At 41.2% G+C, this 17,610-nt stretch overlaps 3 protein-coding genes and 1 long non-coding RNA gene across 4 annotated transcripts; 2 read left to right on the forward strand and 2 right to left on the reverse strand.

Annotated features, from left to right (window-relative positions):
• Nucleotides 1-1,076: 1,076 nt before the first annotated feature.
• On the forward strand, nucleotides 1,077-5,073 carry LOC116935608. Its single transcript, XM_045180888.1, has 3 exons — nucleotides 1,077-1,682; nucleotides 3,132-3,786; nucleotides 4,803-5,073. Exons 1-2 carry the CDS (start codon nucleotides 1,345-1,347, stop codon nucleotides 3,670-3,672), a joined length of 879 nt encoding a protein of 292 aa, XP_045036823.1. The 5' UTR covers nucleotides 1,077-1,344; the 3' UTR covers nucleotides 3,673-3,786; nucleotides 4,803-5,073.
• Nucleotides 5,074-12,944: 7,871 nt separating this feature from the next.
• Nucleotides 12,945-13,739, reverse strand: LOC123477524 (secreted RxLR effector protein 161-like). The gene has a single exon (XM_045180904.1). It carries the CDS (start codon nucleotides 13,737-13,739, stop codon nucleotides 12,945-12,947), a length of 795 nt encoding a protein of 264 aa, XP_045036839.1.
• A 258-nt stretch (nucleotides 13,740-13,997) lies between these two features.
• Nucleotides 13,998-14,744, reverse strand: LOC123477525 (serine/threonine-protein kinase prpf4B-like). Its single transcript, XM_045180905.1, has one exon. It carries the CDS (start codon nucleotides 14,742-14,744, stop codon nucleotides 13,998-14,000), a length of 747 nt encoding a protein of 248 aa, XP_045036840.1.
• Nucleotides 14,745-16,204: 1,460 nt separating this feature from the next.
• LOC123477510 lies at nucleotides 16,205-16,775 on the forward strand. Its single transcript, XR_006652652.1, has 4 exons — nucleotides 16,205-16,318; nucleotides 16,384-16,446; nucleotides 16,505-16,591; nucleotides 16,651-16,775. It is a non-coding gene; the product is annotated as an uncharacterized LOC123477510 (long non-coding RNA).
• The last annotated feature ends 835 nt before the right edge of the window (nucleotides 16,776-17,610 follow it).

Consider the following 17,610-nt stretch of genomic DNA (forward strand, 5'->3'; position numbering starts at 1 on the left):
GTGCTGTATATTTCTTTCTTCTTTATCAATTAAAAAAACCAAAAACGATCAATTTCGCCAGGGTAGTTCCACACCGCTTTATGCTGTTGAGCTATTAATTTTTCTAAAATATTTTGTAAATTAAATTCTATTCCGACATGGCCGAGATTCGAACACCGGCACTTGAGATTATTACCCCGAGTTGCTAACCACTAGACCACCCGTTGACATGTACGGAGAAGGGAAAACATGGGAGTGTATGGTATGGCCCAGGTAAGCCCCCTTCACTCACCCCTCTCCCATGAGTGCGTGCAGCCTCCCCCGCTCGACCACCCTTCTGGCCGGCTTGAGCAGCACCTCGTGTCAGCCCCATAAAACAAGAAACTTAAAAGTGATATGCGTTTGTTGCTTTAAAAACATGAAATTGTTATGGATATGTTTGAAATCAATCCGTAAGATTTATAAGATTTATTTCATCAAACATTTTCATTTCCTACTTCACCTGAGTACTGGCATTGGCATAGGTAGAGGGGGAGATGCGTTCAAGGCTGAGCCGCTGAAGGGGAGAGACGCGTTCAAGGCTGAGCCGCTGAAGGGGGGATCGAGCTACGGAACAAATAAATGGCGAAGAAAACACGGAAATTTGTTCATTTTTTTTAAATTAGCGATAGTTAATAAGTGAAAACGACGTTTGAACAAATGAGTTTTACAGTTAAGATCAAGGGGAATACGTTCATCAAAAAATAAAGACGGGAATCAGCTGCCTAACATGTGAAAAACGAAACGGCAATGTGTGAAATCACTCATCGTGGTTTGAGCTACGGCAATGAATATATACGGTGGCGGATCTCTCGCAGATTATTCCGCCTTCTCGCTCATGAAGAGTAGGTCGAATTTTTTTATGAAAATATTTCAGAGTACCTAATGGAACTTAGAAATAATTGAGAGAAATAGGCCCACTTTGACGGAGAAATAGGCCCACTTTAAAAATATTTTAAAAGTGGGCCTATTTCGTAGGGGCCTATTTCGTCCGGGCCTATTTGCCGGGCCTATTTCGTCGGGGCCTATTTCGACCGGGCCTATTTCTCCGGCTTCCAATTTAAATTCAGCGAAACCAAGTCGACAGGTTTGTCAAGATGGATAGTTTCAGGTTTAGGAGAAGCTAAAGCTAAGTCAGCAAGAGAGATTTTCAAGCCTAAGATTAAGAAAAATTCAAGCTTGTTAACTAACCCGTCGTTAGACGAAGCGTTTTATATTCGTCTAAAGAGTGTAAAGAATTCAGCCGCAGCCAAGAACAACATCGACCCACTGGAAAAAGTGTATCGAAACCAAACTTACAAACTAATCGACGCAGTAAAACCTCTTATGTTTTTAGCAAGCCGCATAGGAAGGAAGAAGAAGTCAAGAAAAATTACGCTCGCGGTTCGTGCAGCTCTTAAATTGTGGGCAGTTCTCTACAACGACGTCACTACAGCCAGGCGCCGCAACATTTTGTCGCAGATATATCCTCAAAACATCGGGCTTTTGGACAACAAGGGTATCTTGCCAGTTGGCGGCGACCTTCTTTTCGGTCCTAAATTTGTGGATGCTCTGGTGGACCAAGTCAACACCCTCAACAAACTCGACCAAGCGGGGAAATCAGCAGCTCCACCACCCAACCAACCGAGACCATCTGCATCTTCCGGAAGTAACGCTCAGAATCGGTATGTGCAAACTAGACTCGCTTTTTCCGATTCTTTTGGGGGCCGTATTGCGCGATTCGCACATGAATGGTCTCAACTGACGCAAGACCCTTGGATCCTAGCGACAGTGTGTAGAGGTTTTGAATTGGAGTTTTTATCGGACCCGTATCAGTCTCATGCTCCGACCAATGCCGTAATGTCTCGTCAGCAAAAGAAACTCTGTGACCAAGAAATCGTTTCCTTGTTCAAGAAGGGTGCCACAGTCAAAGCAGTCGGACCGGGCTTTATAAGTAGCATTTTTCTTATCCCGAAAAAGACAGGTGGGCATCGGCCAATCATCAACCTCAAGAACTTAAACAAATTTCTAGTCGAGCATCCATTTAAGATGGAAGGAATTAGCACCATTAGACACACCGTTAGGGAAGGGGATTGGTTAGCTAAACTAGACCTAAAAGACGCCTATCTGACAGTCCCAGTGTTTGAAGGTCACAGAAAATTTTTACGTTTCGTATGGCGGGAATCTTGTTATGAGTTTGTTGCCTTACCTTTTGGATTAAGCTCCGCGCCTTGGGCATTCACCAAACTTTTGAGGGTAGTGGTTGCATACCTTAGAAAGAACGGGCTACGCCTAGTCATTTACCTTGACGATATTTTAATCATAGCCAGTTCACTACTAGCAGCAAAGTCAGCAGTGGCCTTGACAAAAAAGACACTGGAATCACTCGGTTTTGTCATCAGCTCGGAAAAATCAGTAGAAGACCCGGTCCAGATATTAGAATATCTAGGTCTCTCCATCAACACTATAACCATGAAGCTCAGTCTGCCAGACAAAAACATTTCGGAAATTAAAGATCTATGCAAGAAATATGTAAAGAAAAACAAGATTTCTCTAAGAGAGATGGCCAGAATCTTAGGTAACATGAACTGGGCGACGGCCGCGGTGAGTTATGCGCAGGCCCACTATCGAAGCCTACAACGTTTTCACATTTCGTATTCCAGAAAGGCAAAAGGAAACTTAGATGCATCCTTTTATCTCTCTTCGGACGAACAAAAGGATTTGGAATGGTGGATATCAGGTGCTGACTACATATCCGGCCGTCCAATCATATTTCTCTCTCCAGAAATATCAATTTATTCAGACGCTTCGCTCACGGGGTGGGGAGCAGTTTGTCTTGATTCAAGAACAGGTGGTCCATGGACAGAGAAAGAAAACGAGAAACATATAAATTATCTAGAGTTGCTGGCGGCACTTAGGGCGCTTCAATGTTTCACTGAAACGGCATCGAACACCTCAGTCGAAATACAAGTAGACAATACATCGGCTGTTAGCTATATCAACAGGCTTGGTGGCTCCAAATCTAAGGAGCTGTGCGAGATTGCTCTGCAAATAACACATTGGTGTGAAATCAGAAATTTATCTCTTACTGCCGTTTTTTATTCCGGGCCGTTCTAACATGTTGGCTGATACAGAGTCGAGGAGACCACTTACGTCGGGAGACTGGAAGCTGGATTCTCAGACATTCAACATAATCCGGACGACATGGAAGCTGGAGGTGGATCTTTTTGCCAGTTGCTGGAACGCACAATTGCCCAAATTTGTCAGCCGGTTTCCGCAACCAGGAGCGTGGAGAACGGATGCGTTCTCCTTCCAGTGGAAGGATCTGAAGGGATACTGCTTCCCCCCTTTCAACATGATCCCGTTCTGCCTATCGAAGATTCGGCGGGAAGAGGCGGAATTAATTTTAATAGCTCCATACTGGCCAAGTCAACATTGGTTCCCGGCCCTTATGGAAATGACGGTGGAGATACCCAGGCTTCTCTTTCCCAAGGAGGGACTGCTTACATCCCCAACGGGGGACCAGCATCAGCTGACGAGGAGCTCATCAATCAGACTAATCGCATGGAAGCTCTCCGGAGTAGCCTCGAAAGCAGAGGCCTTCCGAAGAATGTTATTGAACTCTTGCTGGGTGCAGCAAGACTCAATACACAAGCTGCATATCAATCAGCGTGAAAAGCTTGGAACTCTTGGTGTATCAAACGGGGTGTCCATTCCATGTCTGCTACTGTCAACGACGTTTTAAGCTTCCTGGCCGAATATTTCTCAGAAGGAAAAAGCTACAGCTCGGTAAATATCGCGCGTTCAATGTTATCATCTACACTCTGCATGGGGCCAAATAATATAGCAGATATAGGCAAAAACCCTCTAGTGGTCAAGCTAATGAGAGGAATTTATAATCAAAAGCCTCCGAAGCCAAGATACGTCACAACCTGGGACCCATCCATCGTGCTGGCCTTCTTCGATGTATCGGCAGCCATCGATCCATCTCTTATCCAAATCTCAAGAAAGGCGGCCACGTTAATAGCTCTGACAACAATGTTAAGAGGAGGAGAGATTGCTTCTATCCAACTACCCTCAATTCACCTTTCAGATTTGCAAATTTCCTTCACGTTAGGCAATCCTAGGAAATCTCAACGATCAGGCCCTCTGCATCAGATTTTTATCCAGTCATGGCCCCAAAACCCAGCAATCTGCCCGGTGCAAAGTATCGACACCTACATCGCCAAAACAGCGTCTCTAAGAAACGAGGCGAACAGGAGTCATTTATTCATTGGCTCTACAAAACCTCACAAACCGGTGACAAGCTCAACAATCGGCAGATGGATTAAGGACCAGCTTCGAGAAAGCGGAATTGATACTAGCGTCTTTAGCTCGCATTCAACTCGAGGGGCGGCCGGCTCGAAGGCCCTTGCAAATGGAGTACCGCTGAAATCCATTTTAAATCAGGGTCATTGGGCCAGAGAATCAACCTTTGCCAAATTCTATCAGAGAGACGTCAATGTTGATAGAAATGTAGTAGGCCAATCGGTCCTCCAAGACTCGGACTCGGAAGAATAGGTTTTAATAGAATCCCTCATCATTGTTTATTTTAATATATTCATTCCTCCATTGGATTGTCCGTGATGTGCTTTAAAGACACAGTCAATGTCGAACGTAATTTACATGACAATTGTAAATTGTTCGAGTGAAACGAAGAACAATTTTGATAGTTGTGTGAATAAAAAGTGAAGACATTGACTGTCTATACTCCCACCCACCCGGCCCTTTATTCGTTAATACTAATTTCTGGTTATTTTCGACAGATACCCTAACCAAGGATACAGAAGCAAAGACTCCAGCCACAACAACAACAACAAGTACAGATTCTACAACAATAACAACAATAATCAGAAGAAATGAATCAAGCCGGGCCGGAATTTGAATTATCCTTCTTTTCTGCTTTTGAATACTGAATAGTTAAAGTACGCCCACCCACCAAGAGGGCGACACCTTTTTTGTTTTGGTTACCCCTCCTTTTGTTTGCTAAGAATAAGCTAATAAAAACAAGGTCAACACAGTCAATGTCTTCACTTTTTATTCACACAACAATCAAAATTGTTCTTCGTTTCACTCGAACAATTTACAACTGTTGATGACCGTTACAAAAACATAAGTGAAGTAGCCAAAACACGATCCATCATTTCTTTAGGGCTGAGTTGCTTTAAACTGTCAGAGTGTGTTTAAATTTTAGTGTACAAACTTTCAATTTCATGGCATTATGTGCTGAAGACTTTTTAGTTGAACCATCTGCTCTTCAGTTTCTTGTCACACATGGATTTGATTTCAACAAGCAATATTCTCAAGGTGTCCCATATAATAGAGGAAATGATACCAGCATGGTATAAGAGCTTAATGGTAGGGACACTCCTATCCCTGGAAAGTGTCGTCGTTTTCAGGAATGTAGTTGGCGCTGCTAAACAACGTAGTCGAGATTGTTAGGGAGGTATAGGAAAAAAACATGTTTTTCGATTTTTTTTTTAGTTGTAATGTTTTCATAGCTACCAAAATTTTTATTCCTATAGAAAATAGCTTTATATATACTGTTCATTTTTCAGAAATGAATTAAAATTAATATGTAAAAGTTAAGTTAAAATTTTGAAAAATCGCTCTTTTTACCAACGGGGTTTTTAACATTTTTGGCGCGTATATAAGGGAAGCTTGGTTGGGCAATTTTCCCCATAAGCCCGCCAAATGGTTGCTTATATATTCACTAATTTCAAGCAATTAAATATGCAATAACCAACTGTAATGGACTGTTTTTTTGCTTCCTTCTACTAAAGCCACCAATTCATCGTCTTTTTTATCAGCTCCATTGACTGCATTCCAACAAAATTTTAGAGGTCGTTCCCTTTTGCATCCCTCACAAACCACATATTCTTTGTTTTTTTTTACAGCTTCATTGACTGCATTCCAATTAATTTCAGAAACCATTGCCTTTTGCACTCCTCAAACAACCACCACTGCATTTTGTTCCCAACAGCTCCACTGACTGTGTTTCAACACCTTTGAGAGACCGTTCCCTTTTGCATCCCTCAAACAAGCCCCCATTTATTTTGTTTTCACATGCTCCATTGACTGTGTTCCAACAATCTTCAGAGACCGTTCCCATTTGGATCCCTCAAACAAGCCTCAATTCTTTGTGTTTTCACCAGCTCCATTGACTGTATCCAACACCCTTGAGAGACCGTTCCCTTTTGCATCCCTCAAACAACCACCTATTCCTTGGCTTCTCAACAGCCCCTTTTGCTGCATTGAAGCCCATTTCAGAGACTGTTCCCTTTTGTACCCCTCAAACAACCACCACTTCATTTTGTTCCCAACAGCTCCACTGACTGCGTTCCAACACTTTTAAGAGACCATTCCTTTTTGCACCCCTAAATCAGTCACCACTGCATACTGTTTTCAACAGCTCCACTGACTGCGTTCCAACACTTTTAAGAGACCGTTCCCTTTTTCAGCCATCAAACAACAGCTTTTGGATACTGTTCTCAACAGCCCATATAGCACATTTCTGCCGTCGGATGTCCGAATCATGGCCGAACATCCGTTAGATATCTATGTACTCAATGGGTAGTTCCAGGGATGTCCGTCGGCTAGTTACCTTGGAAGTGCAATGGATGTGCGAAAATTATATTCTACGGACCTCCTTCCAACAGCCAAAAAGATTTTCAATTATTTCATTTAAGGATCGGCCTCGAGCCAATCGGGGCGCTTTTTTGCAAATCGTGTTTCTCATTTCGGGCCAAGGAGGCGTGGCTCAGGGTGGAAAATTCTTCTCCCCGAATTCAATTGGGGTTTGCAATCAATTGGATTGCAATCAATCGATTCATCAATGCAAAAAACATTATCGATTGACCCGATCTATCCGATAACAACCCCGATAATAGCTCGTTCTACCCGCTTGCCCCGATTTTTACTCTGAAACCGAAAGAACGACATTTTTTTATTGCTTCGGGGCAACGGGTTAACCTCAAATTTTTCCCCGCACCGCCCCGGTTGAAAAAGTGGCACCTCATTTCAACCCCGAATGCACTTTATCGGTGCGGGGCGGTTAACTCGATTAGAACTAATTGGGGCCGATCACTAAGTTTCATTATTAATTGTCAAAATTTCTTGAGAGGGGGAAAACTTAACCGTGTTCAAATTTTTCCCTTGAACGTATTTTTATTTGAAGTCCAGCATTTAAAATGAAAAATTTAAAAAATAAAGGAGTAATGATCTATTTGCCGGATGGTTTATTTTAAAATTTATTACAAAAATGAATAAAATATATGAAAGTCGTGAGTTTGTTTGCACAAGCTTTCCGTTTAGCTTACGGGAACCAAGCCATTGAAAATTAACTCACAGAAAATAAATATTATTCGGCATCTAATAATATTAAAAGCAAGTATACTTATGATAGGATTATAATTTCAAATAATAAAAAACTACTTTAAACTTAATAAATCATGCTGAAGTTTAAAATTCAAAAAATATTTAGCATAAATTGTTTAATTTCAATTTATACACCTCTGGTTTAACCTAAGTTCGACATCATCTTGACTTCTTAAAAATCCTGTATGTGATTTGTTATCGAAAAAGCTCAAGTGTTTTACAACAACTCGATTGTATTGTTCGAAAATGATACATAATATATCTGTAGATTGGCACAGTGGAATAAGATTCGACTGTGATGCGGGAGACCCGAGTTCGAATCCTGGTATAGCTAAATGTTTTTTCATGAATAGATGTCCAATACATGTCATATTTATAGCCAAATGAAAGCCCGTTCGGATATCCTTAGAATGTCTGACGGCGCTGTTGAGGGCGGTCAAAACAAAAAAAAAATACATCCATAGGACATCCAAATCGGATATCGGGCTGTCCGGAGGATATCAAAAAGATGTACTCAAAATCCGACCCCGACATCTGTCGGACATCCGACGGACTGCCTTGTGTTATGTGGGAGCTCTCCTGACTGCGTTCCAACACTTTTAAGAGACCGTTCCCTTTTGCACCTCTAAACCAAGCAACAATTCATGGTATTCCCAACAGCTCCACTGACTGCGTTCCAACACTTTTAAGAGACCGTTCCCTTTTGCACCCCTCAAACTACCATCACTGCATTTTGTTCTCAACAGCTCCACTGACTGCTTTCCAAAAATTTTAAGAGACCGTTTCCTTTTGCTGCTTTCAAACAGCCACTATTACTTTGTGTTCTGGACAGCTCCTTTGACTGTGTTCCAACAATATTAACCCATATAGCACATTTCTGCCGTCGGATGTCCGAATCATGGCCGAACATCCGTTAGATATCTATGTACTCAATGGGTAGTTCCAGGGATGTCCGTCGGCTAGTCACCTTGGAAGTGCAATGGATGTGCGAAAATTATATTCTACGGACCTCCTTCCAACAGCCAAAAAGATTTTCAATTGTTTCATTTAAGGATCGGCCTCGAGCCAATCGGGGCGCTTTTTTGCAAATCGGGTTTCTCATTTCGGGCCAAGGAGGCGTGGCTCAGGGTGGAAAATTCTTCTCCCCGAATTCAATTGGGGTTTGCAATCAATTGGATTGCAATCAATCGATTCATCAATGCAAAAAACATTATCGAATGACCCGATCTATCCGATAACAACCCCGATAATAGCTCGTTCTACCCGCTTGCCCCGATTTTTACTCTGAAACCGAAAGAACGGCATTTTTTTTTATTGCTTCGGGGCAAAGGGTTAACCTCAAATTTTTCCCCGCACCTCCCCGGTTGAAAAAGTGGCACCTCATTTCAACCCCGAATGCACTTTATCGGTGCGGGGCGGTTAACTCGATTAGAACTAATTGGGGCCGATCACTAAGTTTCATTATTAATTGTCAAAATTTCTTGATAGGGGGAAAACTTAACCGTGTTCAAATTTTTCCCTTGAACGTATTTTTATTTGAAGTCCACCATTTAAAATGAAAAATTTTAAAAATAAAGGAGTATAATGATCTATTTGCCGGATGGTTTATTTTAAAATTTATTACAAAAAATGAATAAAATATATGAAAGTCGTGAGTTTGTTTGCACAAGCTTTCCGTTTAGCTTACGGGAACCAAGCCATTGAAAATTAACTCACAGAAAATAAATATTATTCGGCATCTAATAATATTAAAAGCAAGTATACTTATGATAGGATTATAATTTCAAATAATAAAAAACTACTTTAAACTTAATAAATCATGCTGAAGTTTAAAATTCAAAAAATATTTAGCATAAATTGTTTAATTTCAATTTATACACCTCTGGTTTAACCTAAGTTCGACATCATCTTGACTTCTTAAAAATCCTGTATGTGATTTGTTATCGAAAAAGCTCAAGTGTTTTACAACAATTCGATTGTATTGTTCGAAAATGATTAATAATATATATGTAGATTGGCACAGTGGAATAAGATTAGACTGTGATGCGGGAGACCCGAGTTCGAATCATGGTGTAGCCTAATGTTTTTTCATGAATAGATGTCCAATACATGTCATATTTATAGCCAAATGAAAGCCCGTTCGGATATCCTTAGAATGTCTGACGGCGCTGTTGAGGGCGGTCAAAACAAAAAAAAATACATCCGTAGGACATCCAAATTGGATATCGGGCTGTCCGGAGGATATCAAAAAGATGTACTCAACATCCGACCCCGACATCTGTCGGACATCCGACGGACTGCCTTGTGTTATGTGGGAAGAGACCGTTCCCTTTTGCACCCCTCAAACAACCACTATTAATTTGTGTTCTGGACAGCTCCTTTGACTGCGTTCCAACAAAATAAGGAGACCGTTCCCTTTTGCTTCCCTCAAACAACCAACATTACAATGTATTCCTAACAGCTCCCTTGACTGCTTTTCACCACCCTTCATAGACTGTTCCCTTTTGCATCCCTCAAACAACCACCTATTCATTGTGTTCTCATTAGCTCCATTGACTGCTTTGCAACACTCTTTTAAGACCGTTCCCTTTTGCATCCCTCACACAAACACCAATTCATTGTATTCTGATTAGCTCCATTGACTGCATTCTATCACCTTTGAGAGACCGTTGCCTTTTGCATCCCTCAAACAAGCCCCAATTCCTTTTTGTTAGAACGGCAAACTACGCCATCTAGCAGTCAAGAGGGCAACTTCCTCTCCTGACTGTTTAGCAGCAACTCTCTCTATTTTTCCTGTCTCATGGTGACTTATGCAAAAATGCTGAACTCTCTTCTTACTCTCTTTATCTCTCTCCCGAACAGATTGTAAGTACTATAAGACAGATATTGTGTGACATACTTGAAATAGTTTAAATAAACGACCACAGTTAATTGCATATATATTGTATCAGTTTATTTAAACTTCACACTTTTGTTTTCACCAGCTACCTTGACTGTGTTCCAACAATTCTTATAGACCGTTCCCTTTTGCATCCCACAAACAACTACCTATTCTTTGAGTTTTCAAAAGCCCCATTGACTGTGTTCCAGCATACTTAAGAGACCGTTCCCGGACAGCCCTGGGAGCCCAGGGAGCCCAGTTCCCTGACAGCCCAGGGAGCCGACGGACATCCATGGAACTACCCATTGAGTACCATATCTAACGGATGTTCGGCCATGATTCGGACATCCGACGGCAGAAATGTGCTATATGGGGATGATGTCGAACTTAGGTTAAACCAGAGGTGTATAAATTGAAATTAAACAATTTATGCTAAATATTTTTTGAATTTTAAACTTCAGCATGATTTATTAAGTTTAAAGTAGTTTTTTATTATTTGAAATTATAATCCTATCATAAGTATACTTGCTTTTAATATTATTAGATGCCGAATAATATTTATTTTCTGTGAGTTAATTTTCAATGGCTTGGTTCCCGTAAGCTAAACGGAAAGCTTGTGCAAACAAACTCACGACTTTCATATATTTTATTCATTTTTTGTAATAAATTTTAAAATAAACCATCCGGCAAATAGATCATTATACTCCTTTTTTTTAAAATTTTTCATTTTAAATGCTGGACTTCAAATAAAAATACGTTCAAGGGAAAAATTTGAACACGGTTAAGTTTTCCCCCTCTCAAGAAATTTTGACAATTAATAATGAAACTTAGTGATCGGCCCCAATTAGTTCTAATCGAGTTAACTGCCCCTCACCGATAAAGTGCATTCGGGGTTGAAATGAGGTGCCACTTTTTCAACCGGGGAGGTGCGGGGAAAAATTTGAGGTTAACCCGTTGCCCCGAAGCAATAAAAAAAAATGCCGTTCTTTCGGTTTCAGAGTAAAAATCGGGGCAAGCGGGTAGAACGAGCTATTATCGGGGTTTTTATCGGATAGATCGGGTCATTCGATAATGTTTTTTGCATTGATGAATCGATTGATTGCAATCCAATTGATTGCAAACCCCAATTGAATTCGGGGAGAAGAATTTTCCACCCTGAGCCACGCCTCCTTGGCCCGAAATGAGAAACCCGATTTGAAAAAAAGCACCCCGATTGGCTCGAGGCCGATCCTTAAATGAAACAATTGAAAATCTTTTTGGCTGTTGGAAGGAGGTCCGTAGAATATAATTTTCGCACATCCATTGCACTTCCAAGGTGACTAGCCGACGGACATCCCTGGAACTACCCATTGAGTACATAGATATCTAACGGATGTTCGGCCATGATTCGGACATCCGACGGCAGAAATGTGCTATATGGGTTAATATTGTTGGAACACAGTCAAAGGAGCTGTCCAGAACACAAAGTAATAGTGGCTGTTTGAAAGCAGCAAAAGGAAACGGTCTCTTAAAAGTTTTGGAAAGCAGTCAGTGGAGCTGTTGAGAACAAAATGCAGTGATGGTTGTTTGAGGGGTGCAAAAGGGAACGGTCTCTCAAAAGTGTTGGAACACAGTCAGTGGAGCTGTTGAGAACAGTAAGCAATTAGGGTTGTTTGAGTGATGCAAAAGGGAACGGTATCTTAAAAGTGTTGGAACGCAGTCAGTGGAGCTGGTTAGAATAAAATGCAGTGGTGGTTGTTTGAGGGGTGCAGAAAGGGAACGATCTCTTAAAAGTGTTGAAACACAGTCAGTGGAGCTGTTGGGAATACTATGAATTGTTGCATGGTTTCAGGGATGCAAAAGGGAACGGTCTCTTAATGGTAGTTGAACACAGTCAATTGAGCTGTTGAGGACAAAGAATAGGTGGTTTTTTAGGGATGCAAATGGGCATGGTCTCATTGGTGTTGGAATACAGTCAAAGGAGCTGTCCAAACACCATGAATTGGTGGTTGGTTTAGGGAAGCAAAAGGAAACAGTCTCTCAAAAGTGTGGGAATGTCGTCAATGGAGCTGTTGAGAACAAAATGCAGCTGTTGTTGTTTGAGGGAAGCAAAGGTAACGGTCTCTCATGGTTGGGGGCATTCAGTCAATGGAGCTGTCAAGAACACAGAATTGATGGTTGCTTGAGGGATGGAAAAGGGAACGGTCTCTTAATAATTTTGGAACACAGTAAAAGGAGCTGTCCAGAATGTTGGAAACTATACCTTACTCTTCTAAGTATAAGTAGACAAAATCAAGTGGAACAAAGTCTATTCAAACCAGATAATTAACCGTAGAGTCGGATCACAGGGAAATACATTCAGAGAGCAATCAACACGCCGTCAGACTAGCAGACGAACAGGGAGAGAGACCCCTTTTGCATTTGCCAAGGGGAGGAGGAGAGGACAGCGTTGCCACACACATATATATATATTATCAGTTTGCAATCTCCAACACCTCCTCTCAAACTGAGTCTCCCATACCTCCTCTTGAAGCAAATTTTCATATAGGGTTAGGATAAACAACGAGGATACTGAGCATTGGACACATATACCACTTGTCAACAAAAACACTTTAAATCAAACTATTGAGTGATATAGAGAAGGTCAAGACTCCCAACATTGTTGAGATTATTATTCCTTATTCTTTCTACAGTCCATTACACCGAGCTTCTGTCTGAGATACTGATAACTTGGGGTAGGTAACGCCTTCGTGAAGATATCCACCACCTGGTTCCGAGAGTCGACAAAGCAAGCATCAATTACTCCAGTCTTTTGTGCCTGCTGTACAAAACGAAATCGGAGTTCAACATGTTTCATCCGTCTGTGTAGCTCCGGATTATTTGCTACACGAATGGCCCCTTGGTTGTCACAGAAGAGAGGAATGGCTTCTAAATTTCTTTTACCAATCTCTTTAAGGAAGGCTCTTATCCATGTGGCTTCTTTCGCTGCTTCTCCGCCTGCTACAAACTCAGCTTCAGTTGTTGACAGGGATGTACAACCTTGTTTCCGACTGAACCAGGAAAAGGATCCTCCGTGGCAGATGAAGACACATCCAGATGTAGATGTTTGGTCGTCCGGATCTCCGGCATGATCAGCGTCAGTAAAGTCCACTATCTCCTCTTCTTTACCAGAAGGATTAGGTGAGAAAAGGATTCCATACTCTCGAGTTCCAGCCAGGTAGCGGAAGATGCGCTTCACCGCTTTCCAGTGTTGGACTCCTGGATTGTGGTTGAATTTCGCTACTTGCCCAACTGCGTACGAGATGTCTGGTCTTGTCGTAGTGGAGAGGTAGAGAAGTGCTCCGACTGCTTCCTTATATGGGATTTGCTTCATCTCTTCTACTTCTTTATCAGTTTGTGGGGACATATTCAAGGACAGCTTCAGGCCTGGTTCAGCTGGAGTAGACACACTGTTGCAGTCTCCCATCTTGAATTTCTTCAGGATGGCAGATTTCTCCCGTTACCTGTGGCATGTAGATTTACATCTCCTTGTCCTGCTACTAAGAGTTTTGCCTCTCCAATCCCGGAGACGGTCCACTTGTCATGTTCAACTGGGACGAAATTGCCAAGCAATCCTCTATCGTCCGTCATATGTTGGGTTGCGCCGGAGTCTGCGTACCATACTGTTGATCTTTATATAAAATAAAAACAATAAAAGGGCACCTCTCTTTTTGTTGTTGTTCTCTTACTGTTTGTTGTTGTTGTTATCTCTTGATTGCATTGCCGAGTAACTATGTTCTCTTCGACCCCTGTTTTCGTCTCTCCGGTTTCTGTTATCATGCCGCTTGTCTCTGCTCTCAGAGTTTCTGTCGTGATGTCGGTTGTTTTCTCGGTTTGATGGCTCGTACCTTCTTCTTTTGTAATTTCGATCGTCTTCTTCTCTTTCTAGGCGGCGCTTAAAGATTCTACACTTGGCTCTGACGTGAGAGTCATCTCCACATTCCCAGCACTTTCGCTTATCTTCATTTCCTCTTTTCAACTTGTTGTCCTGGACCGGAAATGCCTTCTCTTCAGATTCTCCTGAGTTTTTGTTTTCAGATACTCTCATGCTCACCAGAGCATTAGACGAGTTTTCCTCTTCACTCTGCTTGACGTTTTTCTCTAATTTAACAAGACGGGTTGTCAAGTTTTTCACGGTCTTCTCCTGTGCTGGGGTACTGTCCCACGCTACTACAAAATTCAGCTTCAGGCTAGGTGGAAGAGACATTAGTATTTGCGTAATGATCTGGCCGTCTTCAAGGGCTATCCCATTAATCACCCTCAGGCGAGACACTATTTGCTCCATTTCCGTCATGAACTCCATGACACTTTGCCCTTGTTGGATTTTGGATCCATAGAACTTCCTCCACAATACCGGGGCAATCTCGTCAGGAGTTTCCGAGTACGCAGTCTCCATTCGGCTCCACATTTCTTGAGCCAGGTCGCATGACATTAGAGCTCTTGATTTTTCCCCCTGAATTGATGAGTAAATAATCCGCATCGCAGATATATTCTTCTTGTCCCAGGCGCTGATTGCTGCTGTATTGGTAACTCGTTCTTCATTTATGATCTGAAAGGATATTGAGAAATATTCTTGAGTTGGGATACATTATCTCACACTCTCGTGTGGTACACTCTTCTTCTCTCATATGACCAACATATGGAAATCTATCTCTACTCACGTGGCCTACACGTGGAAAACCTTTTTAAAATCATACCTCACATGAGCTACATGCGGAAACAAACATTAATTGTCTTCATCTGTTAGGCCATCTACCTAGAGTGTCAACTGTCAAATCGTTGTGTTCAGGTGGTGCCACCTAGTGTGAATATGGCGAACTAAATTGTGTTTCGTGAGGCTGAGTCACATGAGTATTAAGTAATATCCATGTCGAAAAAATTTGCAGATTATAGATAGAATATAAGGTTTCGAAACTCTATTCCGACTTACTAGTCCAGACATAAGGCTAGAGTTATCAACAATTGCAGCTCAAGACACATACACTCATAATTTTAGTTTTTTTTTTTTAATGACTCACCGGCTGAGGTTTCATCTCACTCCCTTTAACAATGGTCCAGAGCTCCTCACTTTGTAGAACCAGTCTGACTCCAAATTGCCAAGAATCAAAATTCGTGCCATCAAATCTTATCCCTGTGTAGTGGGGGCGGCCATCTTGCCCTGCCATCTCACTCCTCTGTACATAGAAGAAATATTTGCCAAAGTAAATTTTAAGTTACGTTTCTGGGCCCATAACCTGTTGGAAACTATACCTTACTCTTCTAAGTATAAGTAGACAAAATCAAGTGGAACAAAGTCTATTCAAACCAGATAATTAACCGTAGAGTCGGATCACAGGGAAATACATGCAGAGAGCAATCAACACGCCGTCAGACTAGCAGACGAACAGGGAGAGAGACCCCTTTAGCATTTGCCAAGGGGAGGAGGAGAGGACAGCGTTGCCACACACATATATATATATTATCAGTTTGCAATCTCCAACACAGAACACAAAGTCAGAGTCATAGAACCCTGGTTGGTTCAGGCTGAGAGGAATCCCTATACCGCGTTTCGTTGGTCTGAATGTCTGAAATTTCGACGTTTTTGGGGCGGGGCACAGTGGTGGAAACTAAAATCAGAGTCATCTATCGAGAGAAAACTGAGTTTTCGACGGCCATTTTGGACGCTTTTCCTATTGATGTAAGAAGCTGTAAGATGTAAAGAAGCTCTAGAAATTCGGGATTTGCGCCAAAATGGTTGGCAATTGTGCTGTTCCACATTGTAATTCAACATACTATAAAAGTGCGCAAATAAAAAGTGGAATTGCTGTGTTCTCCGTTCCAAAAACAGCCGTAGGATTATGGCAACAGCAAATACCGTCAATCGTTTAGACGACCACTTCTCGTATTTGCACGCGCCATTTTGATGAGAATGACATAAAAGAGGGACTGAAGTATTAAACGTGTTTCATCCGTTTAAACGATGGGTTTTGAAGGAAGGAGCCATTCCGAGATATTTCCTTACACCCAGTAAGTATGCAATTCTTTTACAATATGGAGTGGAATTGCCCAGTTACCAAATAATTTTTATTGAGATGAAACTTCCCGACAACCATTACAAAGCATTTGCAATGTGAATAGGAGAAACAATTCAATAGGTAAAAATCAGTTCTGTAGTTGTATTTACACATGCTAAGCAACATTTCAATTATTTAGCAAACCCTACTGTCGATGAAAAGTGCAGGAAGCATCCAAATAAAGAAAGATATGCCTTTGCGAAGAAGAGCAGCCTAAATAAAAAGAGTAATTTTTGAATTTCAAAAATGATGTTATGTTATATTAAGACATTGTTATATAAATAGTTTCTGATGATTTGGCCACCCCCATGGAAGTCGTTCCAGATGAGAACCTTTCAGTTGAAAAACAGTTACCAGCTATGGCTAAACAACCTGCATTAGTAGTCGTAGAAACAATACCGTCACTACCAGTAATCATCGTTATCAATGTTAATTAACTTCTTTTCATATTTATTTATCAAAACCAATACTTGTTTTTATATACAGTGGTGAAATTGACGCCGATGGATGATGTTCATGATCCGAATACCTCAAATGAATCAGAATTGAACATTACAACTGAAGAAACCGTTAATGAAAATGCAGAAATAACAAGTACTGCTCAATCATCTTCAACTACAGGTACGTGCATCCAATAATCGTGATATGTCGTTACTTACATAAATCATCATTTATTTTCGTTCTTTTTCAGATGAGAGTATAAAGAACTTCAAACCAAACTTCATCACGTATTTCACATTGGTGTCCCAAATGGAATTACCTGGCGGTTGGATATGGTCATTCAACCAAGCCAAAAACGCCATACTTTGCATTTACACGGACCCATTATCTAACGGAACGGTGACAGTGAAAGCAATACTATTCCGAAACTCACAAGAGGTTTCGTATCATCTTAATGGAAAGCACATTGCACCAAACAGTATTCCTACTCATTTTTCATCAATGGAAGACATATCAAACTTTTTTCACGAATTTTCACGAAAAAAACATTTGCGTTGGTATTGTTGGAAGCCAGTTTAAAGATGGCGAGTTTTCATTACGGCTCTCTGTAGTTTTTGACGCCAATGGAGTCATTCGATCAGGCTTCTGCAAAATTCTAATGGACAAAAAAAAACGATGTGTGAAATGTAGCACTTTAAAATGTTACCTACAGAAAAGGATGAAAAGCAGAAAGCACGAAGATTTTTTAACACAATCAGACTACACAAAAAAAAAAAAAAATCTGAATTGACCCAGAAAAATGAA

The sequence above is a fragment of the Daphnia magna genome, unplaced genomic scaffold (assembly GCF_020631705.1).
Source record: "Daphnia magna isolate NIES unplaced genomic scaffold, ASM2063170v1.1 Dm_contigs074, whole genome shotgun sequence".
NCBI classification, from domain to species: domain Eukaryota; kingdom Metazoa; phylum Arthropoda; class Branchiopoda; order Diplostraca; family Daphniidae; genus Daphnia; species Daphnia magna.